The sequence below is a fragment of the Semicossyphus pulcher genome, unplaced genomic scaffold, assembly GCF_022749685.1.
Source record: "Semicossyphus pulcher isolate SPU_LCO1_2020_fin unplaced genomic scaffold, fSemPul1.0.p SCAF_15, whole genome shotgun sequence".
NCBI classification, from domain to species: Eukaryota; Metazoa; Chordata; class Actinopteri; order Labriformes; family Labridae; genus Semicossyphus; species Semicossyphus pulcher.
This window is the reverse complement of record NW_027211659.1, coordinates 29,205,001-29,227,500: the sequence shown is the minus strand read 5'-3', so window position 1 is coordinate 29,227,500 and position 22,500 is coordinate 29,205,001. Positions and strand designations below refer to the sequence as shown.

The 22,500-nt window shown below is 40.4% G+C and overlaps 1 protein-coding gene across 4 annotated transcripts in view; it reads left to right on the top strand.

Moving 5' to 3' along the window:
* The window catches only part of mylka (myosin, light chain kinase a), a 65,013-nt gene that overhangs the window by 1,059 nt on the left and 41,454 nt on the right, over nucleotides 1-22,500 (top strand). The window contains exons 2-11 of one of the 4 annotated variants that reach the window (XM_069662576.1): nucleotides 5,710-5,869; nucleotides 7,482-7,689; nucleotides 9,459-9,504; nucleotides 10,204-10,369; nucleotides 14,160-14,325; nucleotides 14,479-14,500; nucleotides 15,602-15,800; nucleotides 16,670-16,746; nucleotides 19,368-19,468; nucleotides 19,871-20,077. In XM_069662576.1, the coding sequence (XP_069518677.1) occupies nucleotides 5,711-5,869; nucleotides 7,482-7,689; nucleotides 9,459-9,504; nucleotides 10,204-10,369; nucleotides 14,160-14,325; nucleotides 14,479-14,500; nucleotides 15,602-15,800; nucleotides 16,670-16,746; nucleotides 19,368-19,468; nucleotides 19,871-20,077 (1,351 nt within the window). In that variant the 5' untranslated portion in view covers nucleotide 5,710. Of the gene's footprint in view, nucleotides 1-5,706; nucleotides 5,870-7,481; nucleotides 7,690-9,458; nucleotides 9,505-10,203; nucleotides 10,370-14,159; nucleotides 14,326-14,478; nucleotides 14,501-15,601; nucleotides 15,801-16,669; nucleotides 16,747-19,367; nucleotides 19,469-19,870; nucleotides 20,078-22,500 lie in introns of all 4 variants that reach the window. The other 3 variants (XM_069662575.1, XM_069662579.1, XM_069662578.1) reach the window with 3 other exon arrangements.

Sequence of the window (22,500 nt, the reverse complement as noted above, 5' to 3'; positions counted from 1 at the left end):
TCTGAGAGTTTCAGGATGTTTGTGAAACGCTCGACTGACATGAAGGAATCTGCTCCGATTAAAACCTGAGCATGAACCCTGGTGCATGCTGGGAGCTTTTCTGAGCTTTAACTTACTCTTGAAGTTTCCTCTGGACACAAAATATAAATCTATACATTTATATATTTATGTATCCTCAGCTGCTTCCTGTTTCCAGAAGTTCCCTGAAGTGTGTCACTGTCATTGTGTTCATTTATGTTGTGTTAATAACAAAATAGTTTCTATCCAGCTTCCACTCATCAAGCTGATGCTAAGCTAACAGGTCCCTGAACATAATTTCATGCTAAGAGACTGATGCTAAAGCTCATGTATGTGGTCATGAAGTGCAGGTGCAAATCTCAGTTTACAGGAATCTTTACTTGATATAAATATCAACCAAAGACATCACAGAAAAACTCACAGAGCTAATGCTAACTTTTTGCTATGACTAATAAAATAAGCAAAAACATGTTTAAAGTTTATTTTAGGGTGTTTTATTTTGGTGAGTTTTATTTTAGTGAGTTTTATTTTGGTGAGTTTTATTTTAGTGTGTTTTATTTTTGTGAGTTTTATTTGAGTGTGTTTTATTTTTGTGAGTTTTATCTGAGTGTGTTTTATTTTAGTGAGTTTTATTTTGGTGAGTTTTATTTGAGTGAGTTTTATTTTAGTGTGTTTTATTTTAGTGAGTTTTATTTTAGAGTGTTTTATTTTAGTGAGTTTTATTTTGGTGAGTTTTATTTTAGTGTGTTTTATTTTAGTGAGTTTTATTTTAGAGTGTTTTATTTTTGTGAGTTTTATTTGAGTGAGTTTTATTTTAGTGTGTTTTATTTTAGTGAGTTTTATTTGAGTGAGTTTTATTTTAGTGTGTTTTATTTTAGTGAGTTTTATTTTAGAGTGTTTTATTTTAGTGAGTTTTATTTTGGTGAGTTTTATTTTAGTGTTTTATTTTAGTGAGTTTTATTTTAGAGTGTTTTATTTGAGTGAGTTTTATTTTAGTGTGTTTTATTTTAGTGAGTTTTATTTTAGAGTGTTTTATTTGAGTGAGTTTTATTTTAGTGTGTTTTATTTGAGTGAGTTTTATTTTGGTGAGTTTTATTTGAGTGTGTTTTATTTGAGGGTGTTTTATTTGAGTGAGTTTTATTTTGGTGAGTTTTATTTGAGTGAGTTTTATTTGAGGGTGTTTTATTTGAGGGTGTTTTATTTGAGTGAGTTTTATTTTAGTGTGTTTTATTTGAGTGAGTTTTATTTTGGTGAGTTTTATTTGAGTGAGTTTTATTTTGGTGAGTTTTTTTTGAGTGTGTTTTATTTTAGTGAGTTTTATTTTAGAGTGTTTTATTTGAGTGAGTTTTATTTTAGTGTGTTTTATTTTAGTGAGTTTTATTTTGGTGAGTTTTATTTGAGTGTGTTTTATTTTAGTGTGTTTTATTTTAGTGTGTTTTATTTTGGTGAGTTTTATTTGAGGGTGTTTTATTTTAGTGAGTTTTATTTTGGTGAGTTTTATTTTAGTGAGTTTTATTTTAGTGTGTTTTATTTTAGTGAGTTTTATTTTGGTGAGTTTTATTTTAGTGTGTTTTATTTTAGTGAGTTTTATTTTAGTGTGTTTTATTTTAGTGAGTTTTATTTTGGTGAGTTTTATTTTGGTGAGTTTTATTTTAGTGTGTTTTATTTTAGTGAGTTTTATTTTGGTGAGTTTTATTTTAGTGAGTTTTATTTTAGTGTGTTTTATTTTAGTGAGTTTTATTTTGGTGAGTTTTATTTTAGTGTGTTTTATTTTAGTGAGTTTTATTTTAGTGTGTTTTATTTTAGTGAGTTTTATTTTGGTGAGTTTTATTTTGGTGAGTTTTATTTTGGTGAGTTTTATTTTAGTGAGTTTTATTTTAGTGTGTTTTATTTTAGTGAGTTTTATTTTGGTGAGTTTTATTTGAGTGTGTTTTATTTTAGTGAGTTTTATTTTAGTGTGTTTTATTTTAGTGAGTTTTATTTGAGTGAGTTTTATTTTGGTGAGTTTTATTTTAGTGTGTTTTATTTTAGTGAGTTTTATTTTGGTGAGTTTTATTTTAGTGTGTTTTATTTTAGGGTGTTTTATTTTGGTGAGTTTTATTTGAGTGTGTTTTATTTTAGGGTGTTTTATTTTGGTGAGTTTTATTTTGGTGAGTTTTATTTGAGTGAGTTTTATTTTAGGGTGTTTTATTTTGGTGAGTTTTATTTTAGGGTGTTTTATTTGAGTGAGTTTTATTTTAGTGTGTTTTATTTTAGGGTGTTTTATTTGAGTGAGTTTTATTTTGGTGAGTTTTATTTTAGTGTGTTTTATTTTAGGGTGTTTTATTTTGGTGAGTTTTATTTTAGGGTGTTTTATTTTAGTGAGTTTTATTTTAGGGTGTTTTATTTTAGTGAGTTTTATTTTAGGGTGTTTTATTTTAGTGTGTTTTATTTTGGTGAGTTTTATTTTAGTGTGTTTTATTTTAGGGTGTTTTATTTTGGTGAGTTTTATTTTAGTGTGTTTGATTTTAGTGTGTTTTATTTTGGTGAGTTTTATTTTAGTGTGTTTTATTTTGGTGAGTTTTATTTTAGTGTGTTTTATTTTGGTGTGTTTTATTTTGGTGAGTTTTATTTGAGTGTGTTTTATTTTGGTGAGTTTTATTTTAGTGTGTTTTATTTTAGTGTGTTTTATTTTGGTGAGTTTTATTTGAGTGTGTTTTATTTTGGTGAGTTTTATTTGAGTGTGTTTTATTTTAGTGAGGATGTTTGCTGACGATGCAGAGAGAGAAAGTTTCTCCTCATGTGTTAATGACAAGTACAGACGGGCGAGCAAGCTGCACTCACCTCTCTCTCCCATGCAGACTCCTGGCTCAGTGCTGAAGCGGCTGAATGTGTGTGTGTGTGTGTGTGTGTGTGCGTGTGTGTGTGTGTGTGCGCGCGCATGTTTGTGTGTGTTGGCTCTGTGTAACAACTGAACTGCTGAGTGGAAACATTCAGCTCGGAGTCTGTTTCTGTGTTTTGAAGGTCGTCTGTTATCTGTTTGTTTCATCGATCTATCAGCTGATCTCCTCTCTGAGCATATAGAACAATTCTACTTCCTGTTTCCTCATTCACACGTTTTAACTGATCCAGCTCTAAATGCTTCATGCTCCTGCTTTGGAAGAAGTCCTGCAGTAAAGTATAAAAGCATCCAAATGCTCCAACCGTCCAGCGGTTTGGTTTCAGACACAAAGCAAAGTTAAGAGACAGGAAGTTTAATAAATGTTATATGTGTAAACTTGTCATATAATTACAGAGCAAGCATAGCTCATTTACACTTTATGTCCTTGTGCTCTTTAAACCACATAATTCATGTTTTTATTGGTACATTAGATCAATGCAGCACAAAAGACCAGACTCATGTCAGCTGTTTATAAAGTCCTGGTCTGGGCTAACAGTTAGCTTGTCCAAAAGCTGACACCACATGCACTTAAGCTAAAGTGAACCTAGTTAGCTTTGTATGTAGTTATTTATCCAACTGCTTTACACTATAAGGAAAATGATCACGCTAACTTATTGAACTGCTCGCTGCTAATTGTCAAAGATTATTTCGTAATTGTCACTAAAATATTGACATGTGCATCAGCTTCAGATGAACTATGTGTTTAGTGCTAATTTGCTAATGTTAGCATGTCAACATGCAAAACTAACATGTGAAACACAGAGAGTATGCCGCTTTTAACCAGTCTGTGTTTGTTTACATGCTTCTTAAGCTAATGCTAATAAACCCTGTAGGTCTATTAGCTAGGTGTTTGTGGAAGCAGAATTAGCATAAGCGCTAAAAGCTGAGAGGAGCAGGTTTTTCTGGGGTTGCAGAAACACTTTTGTGCTTTTTGTACTCTCTAAACTATTGAACTTAAAGAACATGACTCGTAGAGACAGACCGTCTGAACTGCACGTTGGTTTTTTGTCTTGCACGATTACTGACAGAAACAAACGCTGCGTTCTTCCTGCAGTAAAGCTCCAACATTAATATGGACTAAATAGGGAGCAGAGGTGGACCTGTAGATAAAATGGTTTGTAAAAACAGAAAAACACAGTGTTTTAGCAGCTATCAGAGCCATGTAAGGCAGCTGGAGGGAGGGTGAGTGTTTTAGCTGCATATTTTAACTGTGACAGCAGGAGAGCTAACAGCAGGCTGCTTCTGTTTGCTCTGAAAACACTCGCTGGTTGTTTCACTCAGATTAAACCTGCTGGTCATCCAACAAACATCCAACAGACACAACGTGGACTCAAACAGTCTGACAGTCTCAGATAACTGACCAACAGAACTGAACAAACTGAACAAAGAGCTGATGGTGGAGTCGGTCAGGCGCCATCTTAGAGTCTAATATCCTGGACTTCATCTTTCATCTATCTAAAGAGGTGTTTGTAGTCTTCCTTCCTGTCTTTGTCACACCTGTTTGCTCCTGTTTGCTCACCTTTGCTTCAGGCTGAAGAGCAGCTGAAACAGGCTTGTGAGGCCTGATGACGTGATTCTCGTCTCAGAATCATGGTTATCATCACAGTGTTGCTCTAAAAGTGAGTTTTGGTTTTGTAGCCAGATGTGACCATATTTGGAAGAAAGGGTGGAGCTGGAGGGGACAGAGGGGTTAGCTGAAGCTCTGTAATTAGCTAACATGCTAGCCTGGTTATCAACATGCAAAGCGATTCACATTACCTGATGTTGATTGGGATGTTAATTTTGTCTAGCTTTAACAGAATCTACCTACTAAAAATGGACAACTCCTCAGAACGTATCTAACACTGAAGACGACATTATTCAGGTCACCATGGTAGCTACCTGTCACTCACAGGTAGCCCCGCCCTAACCCCTCCCCTCTTCCTGGTCTGTGTGACTCTCAATGGGAGCATCAGTGACTAAATGAACATCATGCTGTGTTGAAGAAGACTTGAAACTAGAGACTGAGACCATAAACTCATTAGGAACATGTTTACTGAGGGAATACATCAGGAGAGGAGGAGGAGCATGTTCTCATAGACTTCTATAGGATCACACTTCTTTTACAACCAGTGGAGTCGCCCCCTGCAGGATGTTTGAGAGGAGGCCACTTATATATATGTTATATATATTCTACTCTCTATTAAAGTGATCGTCACAGGCTTCCTGAAAGCTGACCAATCAGAGGAGAGAGGGCTTTTAGGGAGGGGACAGAGCAGCAGACAGGATGATGATGAGCAGTACAGAGGGACAGGTTGATGATGAAAGAAAGGTATAAGGTTTATGAACTGTAAACGACAGACGGAGACACCTGAGAGGAAATGACTCCTTATAAGGTCAGACACGAGGAGAGAGAGTCACATGTTGGCGTGTTCACTGCTGATCACACACACATGATGTTTTTATCTTCATGTGTTTGATCTGTTCATCCTTCATCACACACACTCACGAACACACACACACACACACACACACACACTCACGAACACACACACGCACGCACACGCACACGCACGCACGCACGCACGCACGCACGCACACACACACACACACACACACACACCATTCCTTCAGATCAGACTTTGTAGAATTAAAACATTAAAGCTGAATCAGACGAACAGTTTAACTTTAATATAATCTTGTTATTTAATCACAGTGAGATGAACACTGATGATGTCATTAGATGATGTCATTATTGTAATAATCGTTGCTTTCCGTCTCACTGACAGCAGGATGAGTGACGTCCGTTTGTCCTCAGTCTCCTCCACCGTCTCCAAGGTAACAGGCCTGTCACCAGGATGCAGTTCCCGTGGCAACGAACCCCCGGCCTTCATCCTTCCTCCCCGCAATGCCCGGGTCGCCCTCGGGGGAGACGCCCGGCTGGAGGGGAAGGTAGGATGCCCGCTACTCCTCCATCATTAGTTTGTCTTCATACACAGAAACACAGTAAGGTCAGAGGTCATTAAAGGTATATCCTGTGGGAGGCAGTCATGTGATCAGGGTCTGGACCAAAGGAGGGAAGGAGGGGTGAGGCAGAAAATGCTTACTGAGGTGAAACAGGCAGATACATGCAACAGGAATCTGTAAGAAACGAGAGAGAGAAGAGGAAAGAAAGGAAAAGAGCGAACAAGAGAGGAAACAAGGGAGGAGACAAAGGAGGAGACAAAGGAGGAGACAAAGGGAAGAGTAAATGAAAGAAGAAACATGAGAGGAAACAAGTAAAGATGAGAGGAGACAAGGGAGGAGACGAAAGGAGAGGAGAGGAGAAGAGACGAGACGAGATGAGGAAGTGAGAACAGAGGGATTAACATCAGTCTTGTGATCGGCCGCTTCCTGATGTGAAGCAGTCGACCAAAAACACTTCAACTTTAATCCCTACTTTGTGCTTTTATTCTGGAGGATCAGCTACTGTGCTTTTATTCTGGAGGATCAGCTACTGTGCTTTTATTCTGGAGGATCAGCTACTGTGCTTTTATTCTGGAGGATCAGTCAGTGTGCTTTTATTCTGGTGGGCTGCTTTCAGTTTCCCACCAGTTTATCCCGTCAAAGAGCAGATAGTATTTCATGTTCTCCGACTTCTCAGGTAGAAACACAAACATGACAGGGTTACCTGAACGCAGCACATCTCTGTTGCTGTGTGTCTATAGTCCGACAGCACCTGAACGCACCATCAGAACATCAGTCCACAGCTCCGTGAAGAAAAACATGAAGATTGATGGAGCTGCAAAGCCTCATGGGAGTCGATACATCTGCACACCACACGCTGCACACACACAGACACACACACACACACACACACACAGCTGCTCAGTCGATGTATCTGACAGCTGTGGTGACTCGTTTCTTCACTAATGAGTATTTTATTTAAAAGATGAAACACATCAGTAAATATAAAAGCAGTCATTCTCAGCTGTGTTTGTGTCTCCTGTTCAACGACCCACTGATGGTCAGAGAGGAGAGGAGAGTCCACAAACTGAAAACAGGTTGTTTATCAGGACTTTGTTTTCCTTCTTTGTCACATGTTAGAAACCTGATCTTTCTGATTGCAGAGGTAAGAGCGATTTGAATAGTGGTTCGTTTTACAAGCAGGTAAAACCTAACAACGTCCACCAGAGGAAGCTCCCTCGTTAGAACAGAAGAAGCTGAAGTACCTGCAGCTTCAGGTGGATCTGGATCTCTGAGCAGATAGTGGACTGTTTGTGTCTTTTGCTGTGAGGCTGTGAAACCTCAACCTGGCCTCAGTGTTCACTATTACAAGGAGAACTACGACAAACACTGATTCCAGAGGTTCTTCCACTTCTACCACAACTCATCCTAAAATCACTTCTAGTATTACAGCGACCACCGTCCCTGTTGTTTCCTGACCTCCATGTTTCCTCTTCCTGTCTGTTTGTTCGTCGGGTGAAATAAGTTTGTGAACAGGAGACAGGATGTTTCTGATGTCAGGTATGATTACAGATCACCTGTGAAGATGATGTCGATGGTGATGATGTCGATCTTTCAGGTGCGTGGTCATCCTGAGCCTCAGGTCACATGGTACAGAGAGGGGAGGGCTGTGATTGGTGAAGAGCGCTGTGTCCTGGAGCAAGGTGGGCGGGGCACCTTCAGCCTGATTGTAGGCGGAGTCACACAGGAGGATCTGGGCCGTTACACCTGTCAGGCCACCAATCAGGCGGGGAGCCGGCAGGTTACCGTGGAGATCCTTCTAGAAGGTTTGAATACCTAAAATACAATTAGTACTACTGATAGTACAGGTGACGGCACTTTAGCTCCTGCTAATACTAGCATTACTGCTGATTACCGCTGCTAATGCTACTGCTGATATTACATATAGTGCAACAATCACACCTGCTTATGCTGCTACTGATTAGCCTTGATAATACTATGATGCTACGAGTGATGCTCATCACTCCTCGGTTTATACTGTCATTCATTTGTTTTGAACACTGTTGTTGTAAATTGTAAAACAAAATAACGAGAGTCGTTGTTCATTGCTAGCTAAGACTAGGTTAGCATCTTCCAACCACATTCGTAGACCTCTCAACTAAAGCTAGCATACAGCCGCAGAGGCTAATTGGCTATCCAGTGGTTGTTTAATGTTAGCATATTAGCCTAGCTACCAAACAATACTCCTCTGGGTCAATGTAAAAGAATGTTAGAATTCAACTGCTAATAGCTCTGCTAGAGATAACACTACGAACACTAGCTACTGCTAAAATTTCTGTCTGTGCTAAGACTACGAACGCTAGCTTGTGCAGATGATGGTAATATTAATTTCTTCCTGTGAAAGTTTTTGTAACAAAGAGCAACAAAGACATTTAAATAAATCAGGAGAAAAACCTTTTGTTAGCGAAGAGGAGAATGTGTTTTTGTCTCATAATGAATGTATTTCATTTTAATGACGTTTAATCTCTGAAGGTTTTTGTGTTTGTTTAAATATATTTCATCTTCTCTCAGGCTGAACTCTCAGCAGCGTTCGCTTTGACTCAGCAGTCCGCCGTTAGTGCTGGAGTTTCCAAACATGACCTCAGAGATATAAAACCTGCTGTGTGTGTGTGTGAGTGAGTGAGTGTGTGAGTGAGTGAGTGTGTGTGTGTGAGTGTGTGAGTGAGTGAGTGTGTGTGTCTGTGTGTGTGAGTGTGTGTGTGACTGTGTATGTGTGTGTGTGTGTGTGTTTTACTACTGCGTCGTAAACAGCTCGACGGCAGCTTCCTGTTTTTTAAACACAACCAGACTCAGCTGGAGTTCCTTCACACTCAGTGAAGCGTTCAGCATAGACTCATTTACTTACAGGGATCAGCTGATAACACTGAAGCTGTTCATACTGCAGACGCATGTTTTAATCATGTGTCCATAACTGTCAGACGACTGTCTTCAAACATCATCAACGACCTCCTGAGGCCTCACGTTAATGACTTAATCACTGTTCTTTACAAACCTTTGTGTGTTGGATTCTCATTAAGACCCTTTAAACAAACTCTTAATGAAGTCTTCACGTGTTCCTGAACACACCTTCATCTGAATCACTGTTTGCTGCTCAGAGATGCTTTAATGTGTTCATTACCGTCATTTAAAACATTCAGGACTCATCGAGCTGAGTTTAAGGTCTGCAGAACCGTCTCTATCATGTAGTCGTGTATTTCGAATATTTGTTTAGTTAATGAATAACAGAGTTTGCAACAGGAACTGCTAACAGCTAATTCATTGTACTGCTAATGAGGAAAATGAATACAAGCTGAAAAGTGTTCTCAGGCTCTTTAATCTGTGCTGTCATTTGTTCTCAACAGGCCCTCATGTTGATGAACACATGTTCACTTTGAGAGTTAAATCCTGTCCCCTCTAAAAGCCTTCATTGATTTCAGTCACCTTGTTGTTGACTGCTGTACTAATAAAGTTTCTGTTGAAACTGTTTGAATTAGAAATCCTTAAAGAAGCCAAACTCTTCGTCCTCTCTAACACGCTGATGTTTTTCCACCTGCAGAGAGCTCCAGGATGAAATATGGCCTCCCGTCCTCCATGAAAACAGGGTGAGCTCTCTTTCTTTCCACCATCGTCTCTGTCCCTCGTGTCTCTGGATCAGACTGTCGAGTCGAGGTGATGAACGAGGAGTCGCAGCTCCTCCTCGGTGTGTTGGAGGAGGTCCTGGTTCAGACTCAGACCTCCTGCTCATTAAAACATCCAGGATCCAAAAATCCTTCAAAGCTGCTGCTCTGGAGGTTTCTCTCTTTACATCAACAGGAACACCTCGTAGGAAAACTGGAACATCATATGTTTTATAGTGCACTCTAGTATTGGACTGAAGCACCTTTAAAGCACCTGAACTTTGCTTCAGTATTTCTCAGTGTGGTATTTATGTCTTTCACCTCAGTTCTTCTTCCACCTCCGTTTGTTTTTCTTGGTGAAGAAATGAGACGTTTAAAGGTCCGGCCTGTTGATTTTACGCAGTCTGACACTCAGATGGTCAAATATAGTGGATAGTGTGGAACATAAGGGAGGACATACAAAAAGAGGAGGTTATTATGATCACATTAAGAATAATATGAACTCTTTATTTTATACTTTGGTACAAAATACTGAAGAACAACAGCAGGAAATATAAAACCACGTCTGTACCAAGCAAATTAAATGTATGCAAAAACACATCAACACAGTGCAGCATTTAGTGTGAGGACATGATATGAAGCAGAGTCTGAGCTCTCATAGAACTCCATTTCCCATGATTCCAGGTGTCGCTCTGCAGTCCCAGGGATGGAGAACAGGCCCAGTATCTGGGGCGAGAGTCCACCAAAGTTCATCACGAAACCGAGCCAAGTGTTCGCTAAACTGGGACAAACTGGGAAGTTCTCCGCCAAAACAACGGGACGCCCCCAGCCTCGGGTCACATGGTATAAGGTGGGAGGAGCTTCACTCGTTCCTCTTTGATAGAGCAGAGGCTGTAACTAAGACTTGAAACACTAGATAACAAAGGTGTGAAATAAGATCTCCACACGAGCAAAGACAAAGAAAGACCCGATCTGTTGTGTTGTGTTTTGTGGTAGTGTTGTTGTGTTGTGTTGTTGTTGTTGTTGTTGTTGTGTTCTTGTTGTTGTGTTGTTGTGTTGTGTTTTGTGGTTGTGTTGTGTTGTTGTGTTTTGTTGTTGTTTTGTTGTTGTGTTGTGTTTTGTGCTTGTTTTGTTGTTGCGTTGTGTTTTGTGGTTGTTTTGTTGTTGTGTTGTGTTTTGCGGTTGTGTTGCGTTGTGGTGTTGTTGTGTTTTGTGGTTTTGTTGTGTTTTGTGGTTGTGTTGTGTTTTGTGGTTGTTTTGTTGTTGCGTTGTGTTTTGTGGTTGTTTTGTTGTTGTGTTGTGTTTTGCGGTTGTGTTGCGTTGTGGTGTTGTTGTGTTTTGTGGTTGTGTTGTGTTTTGTGGTTGTGTTGTGTGGTTGTGTTGTTGTGTTTTGTGGTTTTGTTGTTGTGTTGTGTTGTGTTGTTGTGTTTTGTGGTTGTGTTGAGTTTTGTGGTTGTGTTGTTGTGTTGTTGTGTTGTGTTTTGTGGTTGTGTTGTGTTGTTGTGTTTTGTTGTTGTTTTGTTGTTGTGTTGTGTTTTGTGGTTGTTTTGTTGTTGCGTTGTGTTTTGTGGTTGTTTTGTTGTTGTGTTGTGGTTGTGTTGTGTTGCTGTGGTTGTGTTTTGTTGTTGTGTTGTGTTGTTGTGTTTTGTGGTTGTGTTGAGTTTTGTGGTTGTGTTGTTGTGTTTTGTGGTTGTGTTGTGTTTTGTTGTTGTGTTGTGTTCTGTGGTTGTGTTGTTGTGTTTTGTGGTTGTGTTGTGTTTTGTTGTTGTGTTGTGTTCTGTGGTTGTGTTGTTGTGTTTTGTGGTTGTGTTGTTGTTGTTGTGTTGTGTTGTTGTGTTTTGTGGTTGTGTTGTGTTGTGTTGTGTTGTGTTGTGTTGTTGTGTTGTGTTTTGTGGTTGTGTTTTGTGGTTGTGTTGTGTTGTGTTGTGTTTTGTGGTTGTGTTGTGTTTTGTTGTTGTGTTTTGTTGTTGTGTTGTGTTTTGTTGTTGTGTTGTGTTTTGTGGTTGTGTTGTTGTGTTTTGTTGTTGTGTTGTGTTGTGTTGTGTTGTGTTGTGTTTTGTGGTTATGTTGTTGTGTTTTGTTGTTGTGTTGTGTTGTGTTTTGTGGTTATGTTGTTGTGTTTTGTGGTTGTGTTGTTGTGTTTTGTTGTTGTGTTTTGTGGTTGTGTTGTGTTTTGTTGTTGTGTTGTGTTGTGTTTTGTTGTTGTGTTGTGTTTTGTGGTTATGTTGTTGTGTTTTGTTGTTGTGTTGTGTTGTGTTTTGTGGTTATGTTGTTGTGTTTTGTGGTTGTGTTGTTGTGTTTTGTTGTTGTGTTTTGTGGTTGTGTTGTGTTGCTGTGGTTGTGTTTTGTTGTTGTGTTGTTGTGTTGTGTTGTGTTGTTGTGTTGTGTTGTGTTGTTGTGTTTTGTGGTTGTGTTTTGTTGTTGTGTTGAGTTTTGTGGTTGTGTTGTGTTGTGTTTTGTGGTTGTGTGGTTGTGTTGTTGTGTTGTGTTTTGTGGTTGTGTTGTTGTGTTTTGTTGTTGTTTTGTTGTTGTGTTGTGTTTTGTGGTTGTTTTGTTGTTGTGTTGTGTTTTGCGGTTGTGTTGCGTTGTGGTGTTGTTGTGTTTTGTGATTGTGTTGTGTTTTGTGGTTGTGTTGTTGTGTTGTGTTGTTGTGTTTTGTGGTTGTGTTGAGTTTTGTGGTTGTGTTGTTGTGTTTTGTTGTGTTTTGTGGTTGTGTTGTTGTTGTTGTGTTGTGTTACTGTGTTGTTGTGTTTTGTGGCTGTGTTGTGTTGTGTTGTTGTGTTGTGTTTTGTGGTTGTGTTGTGTTGTGTTGTGTTGTGTTGTTGTGTTGTGTTTTGTGGTTGTGTTGTTGTGTTTTGTTGTTGTGTTGTGTTGTGTTTTGTGGTTGTGTTGTTGTGTTTTGTTGTTGTGTTGTGTTGTGTTGTTATGTGTTTTGTTGTTGTGTTGTGTTTTGTGGTTATGTTGTTGTGTTTTGTTGTTGTGTTGTGTTGTGTTTTGTGGTTATGTTGTTGTGTTTTGTTGTTGTGTTGTGTTGTGTTTTGTTGTTGTGTTGTGTTTTGTTGTTTTGTGGTTGTTGTGTTGTGTTTTGTGGTTGTTGTGTTGTGTTTTGTGGTTGTTGTGTTGTGTTTTGTTGTTGTGTTGTGTTTTGTGGTTGTTGTGTTGTGTTTTGTTGTTGTGTTGTGTTTTGTGGTTGTTGTGTTGTGTTTTGTTTTTGTGTTGTGTTTTGTGGTTGTGTTGTGTTGTGTTGTGTTTTGTGGTTGTGTTGTGTTGTTGTGTTTTGTTGTTGTGTTTTATTGTTGTGTTGTGTTGTGTTGTGTTTTGTTGTTGTGTTGTGTTGTGTTGTGTTGTTGTGTTGTGTTTTGTGGTTGTGTTTTGTTGTTGTGTTGTGTTTTGTTGTTGTGTTGTTTTTTGTGGTTGTGTTGTGTTGTGTTTTGTTGTTGTGTTGTGTTGTGTTTTGCGGTTGTGTTGTGTTGTGTTGTGTTTTGTTGTTGTGTTGTGTTTTGTGGTTGTGTTTTGTTGTTGTGTTGTGTTGTGTTTTGTGGTTGTGTTGTGTTGTTGTGTTTTGTTGTTGTGTTGTGTTGTGTTTTGTTGTTGTGTTGTGTTTTGTGGTTATGTTGTTGTGTTTTGTTGTGTTGTGTTTTGTGGTTGTGTTGTTGTGTTTTGTTGTTGTGTTGTGTTTTGTGGTTGTGTTGTGCTTTGTGGTTGGGTTGTTGTGTTTTGTGGTTGTGTTGTTGTGTTTTGTGGTTGTGTTGTTGTGTTTTGTTGTTGTGTTGTGTTTTGTGGCTGTGTTGTTGTGTTTTGTGGTTGTGTTGTTGTGTTTTGTTGTTGTGTTTTGTGGTTGTGTTGTTGTGTTTTGTTGTTGTGTTGTGTTTTGTGGCTGTGTTGTTGTGTTTTGTGGTTGTGTTGTTGTGTTTTGTTGTTGTGTTGTGTTTTGTGGTTGTGTTGTTGTGTTTTGTTGTTGTGTTGTGTTTTGTGGCTGTGTTGTTTTGTGTTGTTGTGTTGTGTTGTGTAGGTTTTGTAAATATTTGCTGACTGCCTTTACATGAACATAGCCAGGTATCATTAGCGTACAGTTTGATACTAATTCAATAATTTTGCCAAGAGGTGAAATATACAGAGAGAAAAGCAGAGGACTGAGAGCAGAGCCCTGAGGTACTCCATATATCCCATCAGAAATGTATTATTATAAAGTTATTTTAAATAGGTTAGCCTGAAATTAGGCGTAAACCAGGCCACACATTGATTTAATCTGTCTTTGAGTTTAGGATGATGTCTGCTGTCAAAAGATGCTCTGAGATCCAGAATTACAAGTACTGAGTTGGAATCTGATTCTGTGACAGTTACATCAATGTCCATGTAAAAAATGCATTTTAAAAGTGGTAAAAACCTCAAGTTCAGCTACCAGCCATGGTGACCTTGATTGTTCCTTTGCTGTCAGCATCTGTTGGACTGAAACAGCAGAAATGTCACAGAATCTTCTTCTATGTGTCAGAGTTTGGTATGAAGTGAAAAACTGCTGCAGATGTTCTCGGTGTCTCTGTGCTGCAGCTGCAACATCTGTTGTTGTTGCACAAAGCTGTCATTTGATGTGGCTGGTTGTCTTGAACAGCTATGTTCTGCTATTTCTGTCTGGCTCTCAGGGGGAGGCGGAGCTTCAGCCATGTGGGCGGGTCTGTATGTATGAGCGCTCTGGCCTGCACTTTCTGGAGATACAGGAAGGGTACCATGAGGATACAGGAAGTTACACATGTGTGGTTACAAACAGCGCCGGAACTGCAACCGCTTCAGCCACGCTCAACGTCCAGGGTGAGTCGTCCAATCAGAGCTCAGGATGATAGTCACCACTTCTCCTGAAACATTCTGAGGACGTTTTCTGATCACTAAAAAGACACAATTGTTTGACATTTACCAGCTTAAAGTGGAACAGAGTGAACATTTCTGTCCTGTTTTTCCTCCCAGGTGTTCCTGAAAACGCTTCCAGGTGAGTCCACTCAAACACCTGCCTGTGTACTTTTACCTACATCATTAAATGTTGGCTAACATCAACACAATTTTTCATAATACACAAGTTAGTATCCTGTGAGATGGTGAAGTTATTTGGCACGCTAGCCAAATACCAAGTCCACTCAGATAGTATTTTGCTTTAGAGGACTAGCAAGCTAAGCTTAGCTAGCTAGCTGTCACTTAGCTAAGCTGCATCTGATATTGGTTTGCTTTGTAATGTTAGCCAAACTGTGAGCTAGCCAAGATCAGACTGGAGTCTGACTTCCAAGCTAAAGTTAGCCAGTTTAGAGGAAGACTCAAGGAAAACAAGTTTTTATTTTCCCATCCAAAGACGTCAGTCATCAGGCTGTTAGAGAAGGACAAGGTCTCCTTGTTCAGGTTACATAACGATCTGTTCACACATCGGAACTATAAGGAGAGGTAAATGTTAAATGTGTTTCAGGCTCTTTTCTGTCCTTTCCTGTGCTTGTGTCTTTTTTTATTTTAAAGACACAAAGGCACAAAAGTTAACTACCACAACAGCATTCTTAGTGTCATGTTCATGTTTTATCTCCCTAATGTACCCGGTCGTACATCACCCACCCAAATGCTCTGTAGTCATCAAAGATCACTTCAACAAATCCACAGCTGGGAATCAAAGTGCACACTGATCCATAATTTCTTTATTTTATTTCAGCTGTTTTTTCAGATTTTATAACATCCTTCATTTATCGTTTGTCCTACTTTAATCTGCTGCAGTCTTTAAATGACGCTGCACGCTGAACAGCTGGATCGGTCAGTTACCAGAGATCAATCAGTCTTCCTCTGAGAGAGTCTGCAGGGACCTGGAGGGTTTTATTGTCTCCACAAAGAGAAAGCTGTCTTAGATCAAGATTAAAGGAACTGAACAGAAAACAGACAGAGACACAAAATCACTAAATTAATAAAATCAGACTCAAAAGGTGGAAATAAATCGTCGACTCAAACATGTAAACACTGAGTCAGCAAACACTAACGAGCACAACATGTTTCACAGAAACACATGGGTATGTTTCTAATCTGCATCAGAGTGTCCTGACCGTGACGTCTCCTCCTGCAGGACGGTCCACACAGCTGAGTCCTCACGAGCCGGCAGAGAGCTGACGGAGGACAGAGCAGCTCCCAGTGCTCCCAGTGCCCCCAGCTCCCAGCCACAGCAGCAGAGCCCCCTGTCACAGCCTGGACCAGCAGCCTCCTGGAGGAGCAGACCTCCAGTACAGCTCCCTCCGGTGGCTGACAGGAGAACTGCAGCAGCTCAGGTCCGTATAGATGTCGTGTATCTTCAGTCCTCACTCTCTCTGTGCACAGCTCTGCAGCGAGACACTCTCCAATAAAGGACGTTGATTCTATTGTGAAACTGAAACAATGACTTCACTGACAGTTATTAAAGAACAATACGTCCGTAAAATCACAGCACATGTCACTACTCAGTGAAAGACCAACATTAAGTTCTCTTCAGTCATCTATCATGGTCATGGTGAGTCCAGCAGAGGAAAACAATAAAAATATTACAATAAAATACAATACAATAAAAAACACAATTACAGCCTGGACAGGTGTGAAACTCTCACACAAGTACAAAAGATGAACAACTAGTTTAGAATTAATCTGCGTCTTTGACAAATAAACTTCACTGCAGTCATTTAAACTTAGTAGAAAAGTAGACTATGCTTGATGACCTACCCATCCGATGTTCCATGAAGAACAGCCTGCTGGAAAGGTAACGTAGATGTCCGAGAAGCAAACATTGAACATTGATGCTAATTTTGCTTCTCCAAGAAGCTAACATTAGTGTTAGCTTCTAGAACTGTTAACATCTATTTAAGCTCCTCCCAACACTCAAATGTCAAACAGCGACATTAGCCTGTTGGAGAAGCTAACACTGATTTTACCCTGTTGGAGAAGCTAACATTGACGTTAGCTTAGATGTAGTTACTTCTCTTACAAACCAACATAGCCAAACAGAACAATTATTTTTAATCTAATGTCATGAATCATGTTTAAGTTGACCAATCACAGCTTAAGGATTTTATTTGATCTGTCTCTCTGTCTGTCTGTCTCTCTGTCTCTCTGTGTGTCTGTCTGTCTCTCTGTCTGTCTCTCTGTCTCTCTGTCTGTTTGTCTGCAGGTCCAGTCAGTTGTCAGTCCTGATCCAGTTCAGACCAGTTCAGTCCAGAAGCCAGTGAGCGGCTCAGACAGCAGCAGGTACAGAATCAAATCAAACCCAAAGCTAACAATAAGCTAATGCTATGTAAGCTAACTTATGTCACTAGCTAACTGATATTACTAAGCAATTTGTACAAGATGATGAAGCTAAAAGGAGTTGGCCTACCTGCTAATTTAGTGTAACATTATGCAGTTTTATTGCTAATGTAACAGCATGCTGAGTAGACCTGTTTTAATATAGTTTGATATCTAAAGTTTTAAATGTGAAACAATGTGATGTTTGAACTTTTATTTTTAATATGCGACAGTTTTATTTTCTCTGACTGTAAACGCTTCATTCCGATGATCTCTGTGTGGACGGTGTTTCAGGACAGTTTGGTACGATCTGTTTCAGGACAGTTTGGTACGATCTGTTTCAGGACAGTTTGGTACGATCTGTTTCAGGACTGTTTGTTTGGTACGATCTGTTTCAGGACAGTTTGTTTGGTACGATCTGTTTCAGGACAGTTTGGTATGATCTGTTTCAGGACTGTTTGTTTGGTACGATCTGTTTCAGGACAGTTTGGTACGATCTGTTTCAGGACAGTTTGGTACGATCTGTTTCAGGACAGTTTGTTTGGTACGATCTGTTTCAGGACAGTTTGGTATGATCTGTTTCAGGACAGTTTGTTTGGTACGATCTGTTTCAGGACAGTTTGGTACGATCTGTTTCAGGGCTGTTTGGTACGATCTGTTTCAGGACAGTTTGTTTGGTACGATCTGTTTCAGGACAGTTTGTTTGGTACGATCTGTTTCAGGACAGTTTGGTACGATCTGTTTCAGGACTGTTTGTTTGGTACGATCTGTTTCAGGACAGTTTGGTACGATCTGTTTCAGGGCTGTTTGGTACGATCTGTTTCAGGACAGTTTGGTACGATCTGTTTCAGGACTGTTTGGTACGATCTGTTTCAGGACAGTTTGGTACGATCTGTTTCAGGACAGTTTGGTACGATCTGTTTCAGGACTGTTTGGTACGATCTGTTTCAGGACAGTTTGGTACGATCTGTTTCAGGACAGTTTGTTTGGTACGATCTGTTTCAGGACAGTTTGGTACGATCTGTTTCAGGACAGTTTGTTTGGTACGATCTGTTTCAGGACAGTTTGGTACGATCTGTTTCAGGACAGTTTGTTTGGTACGATCTGTTTCAGGACAGTTTGGTACGATCTGTTTCAGGACAGTTTGGTACGATCTGTTTCAGGACAGTTTGGTACGATCTGTTTCAGGGCAGTTTGTTTGGTACGATCTGTTTCAGGGCTGTTTGGTACGATCTGTTTCAGGGCAGTTTGTTTGGTACGATCTGTTTCAGGGCTGTTTGGTACGATCTGTTTCAGGACAGTTTGGTACGATCTGTTTCAGGGCAGTTTGTTTGGTACGATCTGTTTCAGGACAGTTTGGTACGATCTGTTTCAGGGCTGTTTGGTACGATCTGTTTCAGGACAGTTTGGTACGATCTGTTTCAGGGCTGTTTGGTACGATCTCTTTCAGGACTGTTTGTTTGGTACGATCTGTTTCAGGACAGTTTGGTACGATCTGTTTCAGGACAGTTTGGTACGATCTGTTTCAGGGCAGTTTGGTACGATCTGTTTCAGGACAGTTTGGTACGATCTGTTTCAGGACAGTTTGGTACGATCTGTTTCAGGACAGTTTGGTACGATCTGTTTCAGGACAGTTTGTTTGGTACGATCTGTTTCAGGACAGTTTGTTTGGTACGATCTGTTTCAGGACTGTTTGTTTGGTACGATCTGTTTCAGGACAGTTTGGTACGATCTGTTTCAGGACAGTTTGGTACGATCTGTTTCAGGACAGTTTGGTACGATCTGTTTCAGGACAGTTTGGTACGATCTGTTTCAGGACAGTTTGTTTGGTACGATCTGTTTCAGGACAGTTTGGTACGATCTGTTTCAGGACAGTTTGGTACGATCTGTTTCAGGACAGTTTGGTACGATCTGTTTCAGGACAGTTTGGTACGATCTGTTTCAGGACAGTTTGTTTGGTACGATCTGTTTCAGGACAGTTTGTTTGGTACGATCTGTTTCAGGACAGTTTGTTTGGTACGATCTGTTTCAGGACAGTTTGGTACGATCTGTTTCAGGGCTGTTTGGTACGATCTGTTTCAGGACAGTTTGGTACGATCTGTTTCAGGGCTGTTTGGTACGATCTCTTTCAGGACTGTTTGTTTGGTACGATCTGTTTCAGGACAGTTTGGTACGATCTGTTTCAGGACAGTTTGGTACGATCTGTTTCAGGACTGTTTGTTTGGTACGATCTGTTTCAGGACAGTTTGGTACGATCTGTTTCAGGGCTGTTTGGTACGATCTGTTTCAGGACTGTTTGTTTGGTACGATCTGTTTCAGGACTGTTTGTTTGGTACGATCTGTTTCAGGACAGTTTGGTACGATCTGTTTCAGGGCAGTTTGGTACGATCTGTTTCAGGACAGTTTGTTTGGTACGATCTGTTTCAGGACAGTTTGTTTGGTACGATCTGTTTCAGGACAGTTTGGTACGATCTGTTTCAGGGCTGTTTGGTACGATCTGTTTCAGGGCTGTTTGGTACGATCTGTTTCAGGACAGTTTGTTTGGTACGATCTGTTTCAGGACAGTTTGGTACGATCTGTTTCAGGGCTGTGAGGAGGGCGCTGTCAGGGTCCAACCTGCGCTTTGAGGCCGTTCCTCTGGACCAGGAGGCCACAGAAGGGTCTCAGGTCACATTCACCTGCCAAGGTAATTAAATCCTTTGATTCTTATTTAAAAATTAATTCTAAAATATTGTGTTGTGGTGTTAAAACCTGACAGTAATCTGTGTGGCCTGTTTGATTTAATGTTTTATTGTTGAGCCTGAGAAGCCTGCAAACCAGCCTCCAAACAGGACAGTTTAAAGTGATGTCGCTCTGATGACGCTGTCTGTGTTAGACATTTGTATATACAGGATATACTGTGTGCAGAATTGCTCACAGATTCCTTCATGCAAACACTTTTAGTTTACGTTACATTAATTGAGACTTTGTTGAATGAATGAAATAAAGTTTCTGATCTGAGAGATGGAACAGAGTGCATCGACCTTTCTCAGCCTCTAGGGGTCGCTGTTGTCTCTCTAACTAAACGTCTCCTCTCACCTGTTCTCAGTCTCATCTGTCACCGTTGCTGTGGTTACATGGCTGAAGGATGAGGGTCCGGTGAGGACCGGGCCAGGTCTGCAGCAGAGACAGGATGGGACCCGTCTCACTCTCACCATGGAGAGAGTGAGACAGGTGGACCAGGGGACATACTGCTGTCAGCTGATCACAGATGGACTCACTGTGAACTCTGCAACATGGATGCTCAGTGTAAACAGTAAGACCTGTCTATCTGTCTGTCTGTCTGTCAACAGTTAGACTTTGTTATCTTGACTCTGGATGAGCGTCAGACAGAGGACTCTCAGTGTGTGATGGACTGAAGCGTCCAGCAGGGGGCAGCAGACTCTCTGAACTCACAGAGACACAGTTAAAAAGACTGAAGATCAAGAACCAAAGAAGAGAAGATAAAAACAATTAATAAAAAAAATGTAGGTAATTTAAAAACAAGAAAGGCCAAATACCTCTCATACGTCTAACCCAGCCGCTCTGCATAGATTGCACCTCATCTCTGACTGTCTGTTTACACAGTAAGTGTATGCTTCTTTGTCCAACAGCTGTCAGGAGCTGGACATCACAAAACGCAGAGTACAAGTAAATAATAGAGGCCGTGCAGCTTCAGCTCTGACTCTGGATCCAACAACGATCAACCCACCTGATCAGAGAGCTGCAGGTGATCCAGGGGTCCGTTTCACAAAGCAGGTTCAACAAACTCGGAGTCTGTTAACCCTGAAATGAGGGAAACTCTGAGTTTTCCGTTTCACAAAGGGAGGTAACTTAAGCTCTCGGTCAGTTACCGTAGTAACAGACTCTGTGAACCTCACCTGGTCGCGAGCAGGTTTCCTTCAGGACACTCAGAGTTTCGTTCTGTCTCCTCCCTCTAGAATATAAAACCCTCATTCACGTCCTCGTTCATTCAGCCCGTCTCACGCGTGTTTGAGCGGTTACAAATTAAAAGAAGAAACGTTGCGTCTCTGTGCTGCTCTGACCGCTTTGCAAAAGTCTTTTATAATTATGATTAAAAAATCAAAAGACAAATCTGTGTCAAAGTCATCATGTGTAGATTTTACACCACCACTGCCGAGAGCGCTCAGATGAGACGCCGTAAGTTATTGGATTTCTTTTTTTTAAACTAACACATTCAGTTTAATCAACATGAATTATAATGTATGTGAAGTCAGCATCATGTTAGGGATAAAGCTGATGCACATTAAAACAGCCACTGAATGATATTTAATCTGTTTCATATTTAAAATCTGACTGAAGTGAGGTTCAGCCATGAGCCTGTTCTGCCTGAGCCGCACCTTTCAATGATGTTCTGCTGTTTTATTTTTAGCTGCTTCCATGTATGTTTTTTTCTCCCGCTGCATTGCTCCTAAATTAATATACATTTTAGCTTCCGGTCGTGATGAAGTATTAAATAAACAGACCAGTTCAAACTGACGCGTTCACTCGAGCCGCTTCTCTCTCTTTTGCAGCTGCAGCCGTGTTACTTTATGTTTCTAAAAACATGCTCGTATTCGCTGAACGTCCGCGTGAGGATTTCGAGCTCCGCTGGTGTGACGTAGGAGGACCTCTTTTTGTGTACCGTTGCCATGGTGACTCGTGGTGTCGGCGCTCCATTAATGCTGGCTTTTTATATTCACTTAACTCTGGCTGAATCTACTCAGAGTTGATTGAACTAACTCTAATCAGCTGTTCTGGAACCCAAAACTCAGAGTTTCCTATCTCAGAGTAGATCGACTCAGAGTTCAGGGTTAGACTCAGAGTTTGTTGAACCTGCTGTGTGAAACGGACCCCAGGACTGCGGTGTGTTCTGATGACGAGTATCTCCCGAAGCAGAACTTAAGATCCTCCAAACATCGCTGAAGATGTGTCAAGGGGCAGCCCGCGCCCTCTAACATAGCTGAACACATGCGTGCAGAAACACTACACAGCTCCTCTCTTTATATTACATCATGCCGGCTGGGAGGTCTGTGCTAAGTGTTAGCATTGCATTAATTATCATTGTTACTCTGTGTCAAAGCCAGACCAAACATTAACATCACATTATAAGACAAACACAATAATGTCGGGTTATGACCATTGGGTAAAAACACAGTAACATGTTGCTCCTGCTCTGCCATGCTCACCAGCAGGAAGTGCCAAGCAGTGGGGAAGCCTGTGATTGGCTTACATATGGAGTGTTCCTGGTGGAAGGCTCCGTGTTGGTAGAGGTGGAGGGGTGTTAATTTGCCAACAAAAAAGTCAGATTTTTTTAACTGCATTTTTGAATAATAACTTACCTCAAAGGTGTTTGGTAAGCAGTATTTTGTCGTGACATATCTTTGTTGGGAAGCACACATTTATGTCCGGTTTAATTAATTGATCTTTAATGGATTGATGTCTTGGTACCCTCCCAGGCTTATGAAAGAGGAGCCAGGCCTGCACTGTAAACGCTGCAGAGTGTTGGAACTGTGGCGAGGCTGTCCTTACGAGATGAAGCTGAATTCAGACCGATACATGAACTATTACCCACATGTAGAGTACATTTGTTTCTTCAGTCTGCACAAACTCTCATAAAGAAACAAACCCCACAACACGACCACCATCACGCCGTGATGAACCTTCACACACGTGCAGTAAACTCAGTGATACCACAGA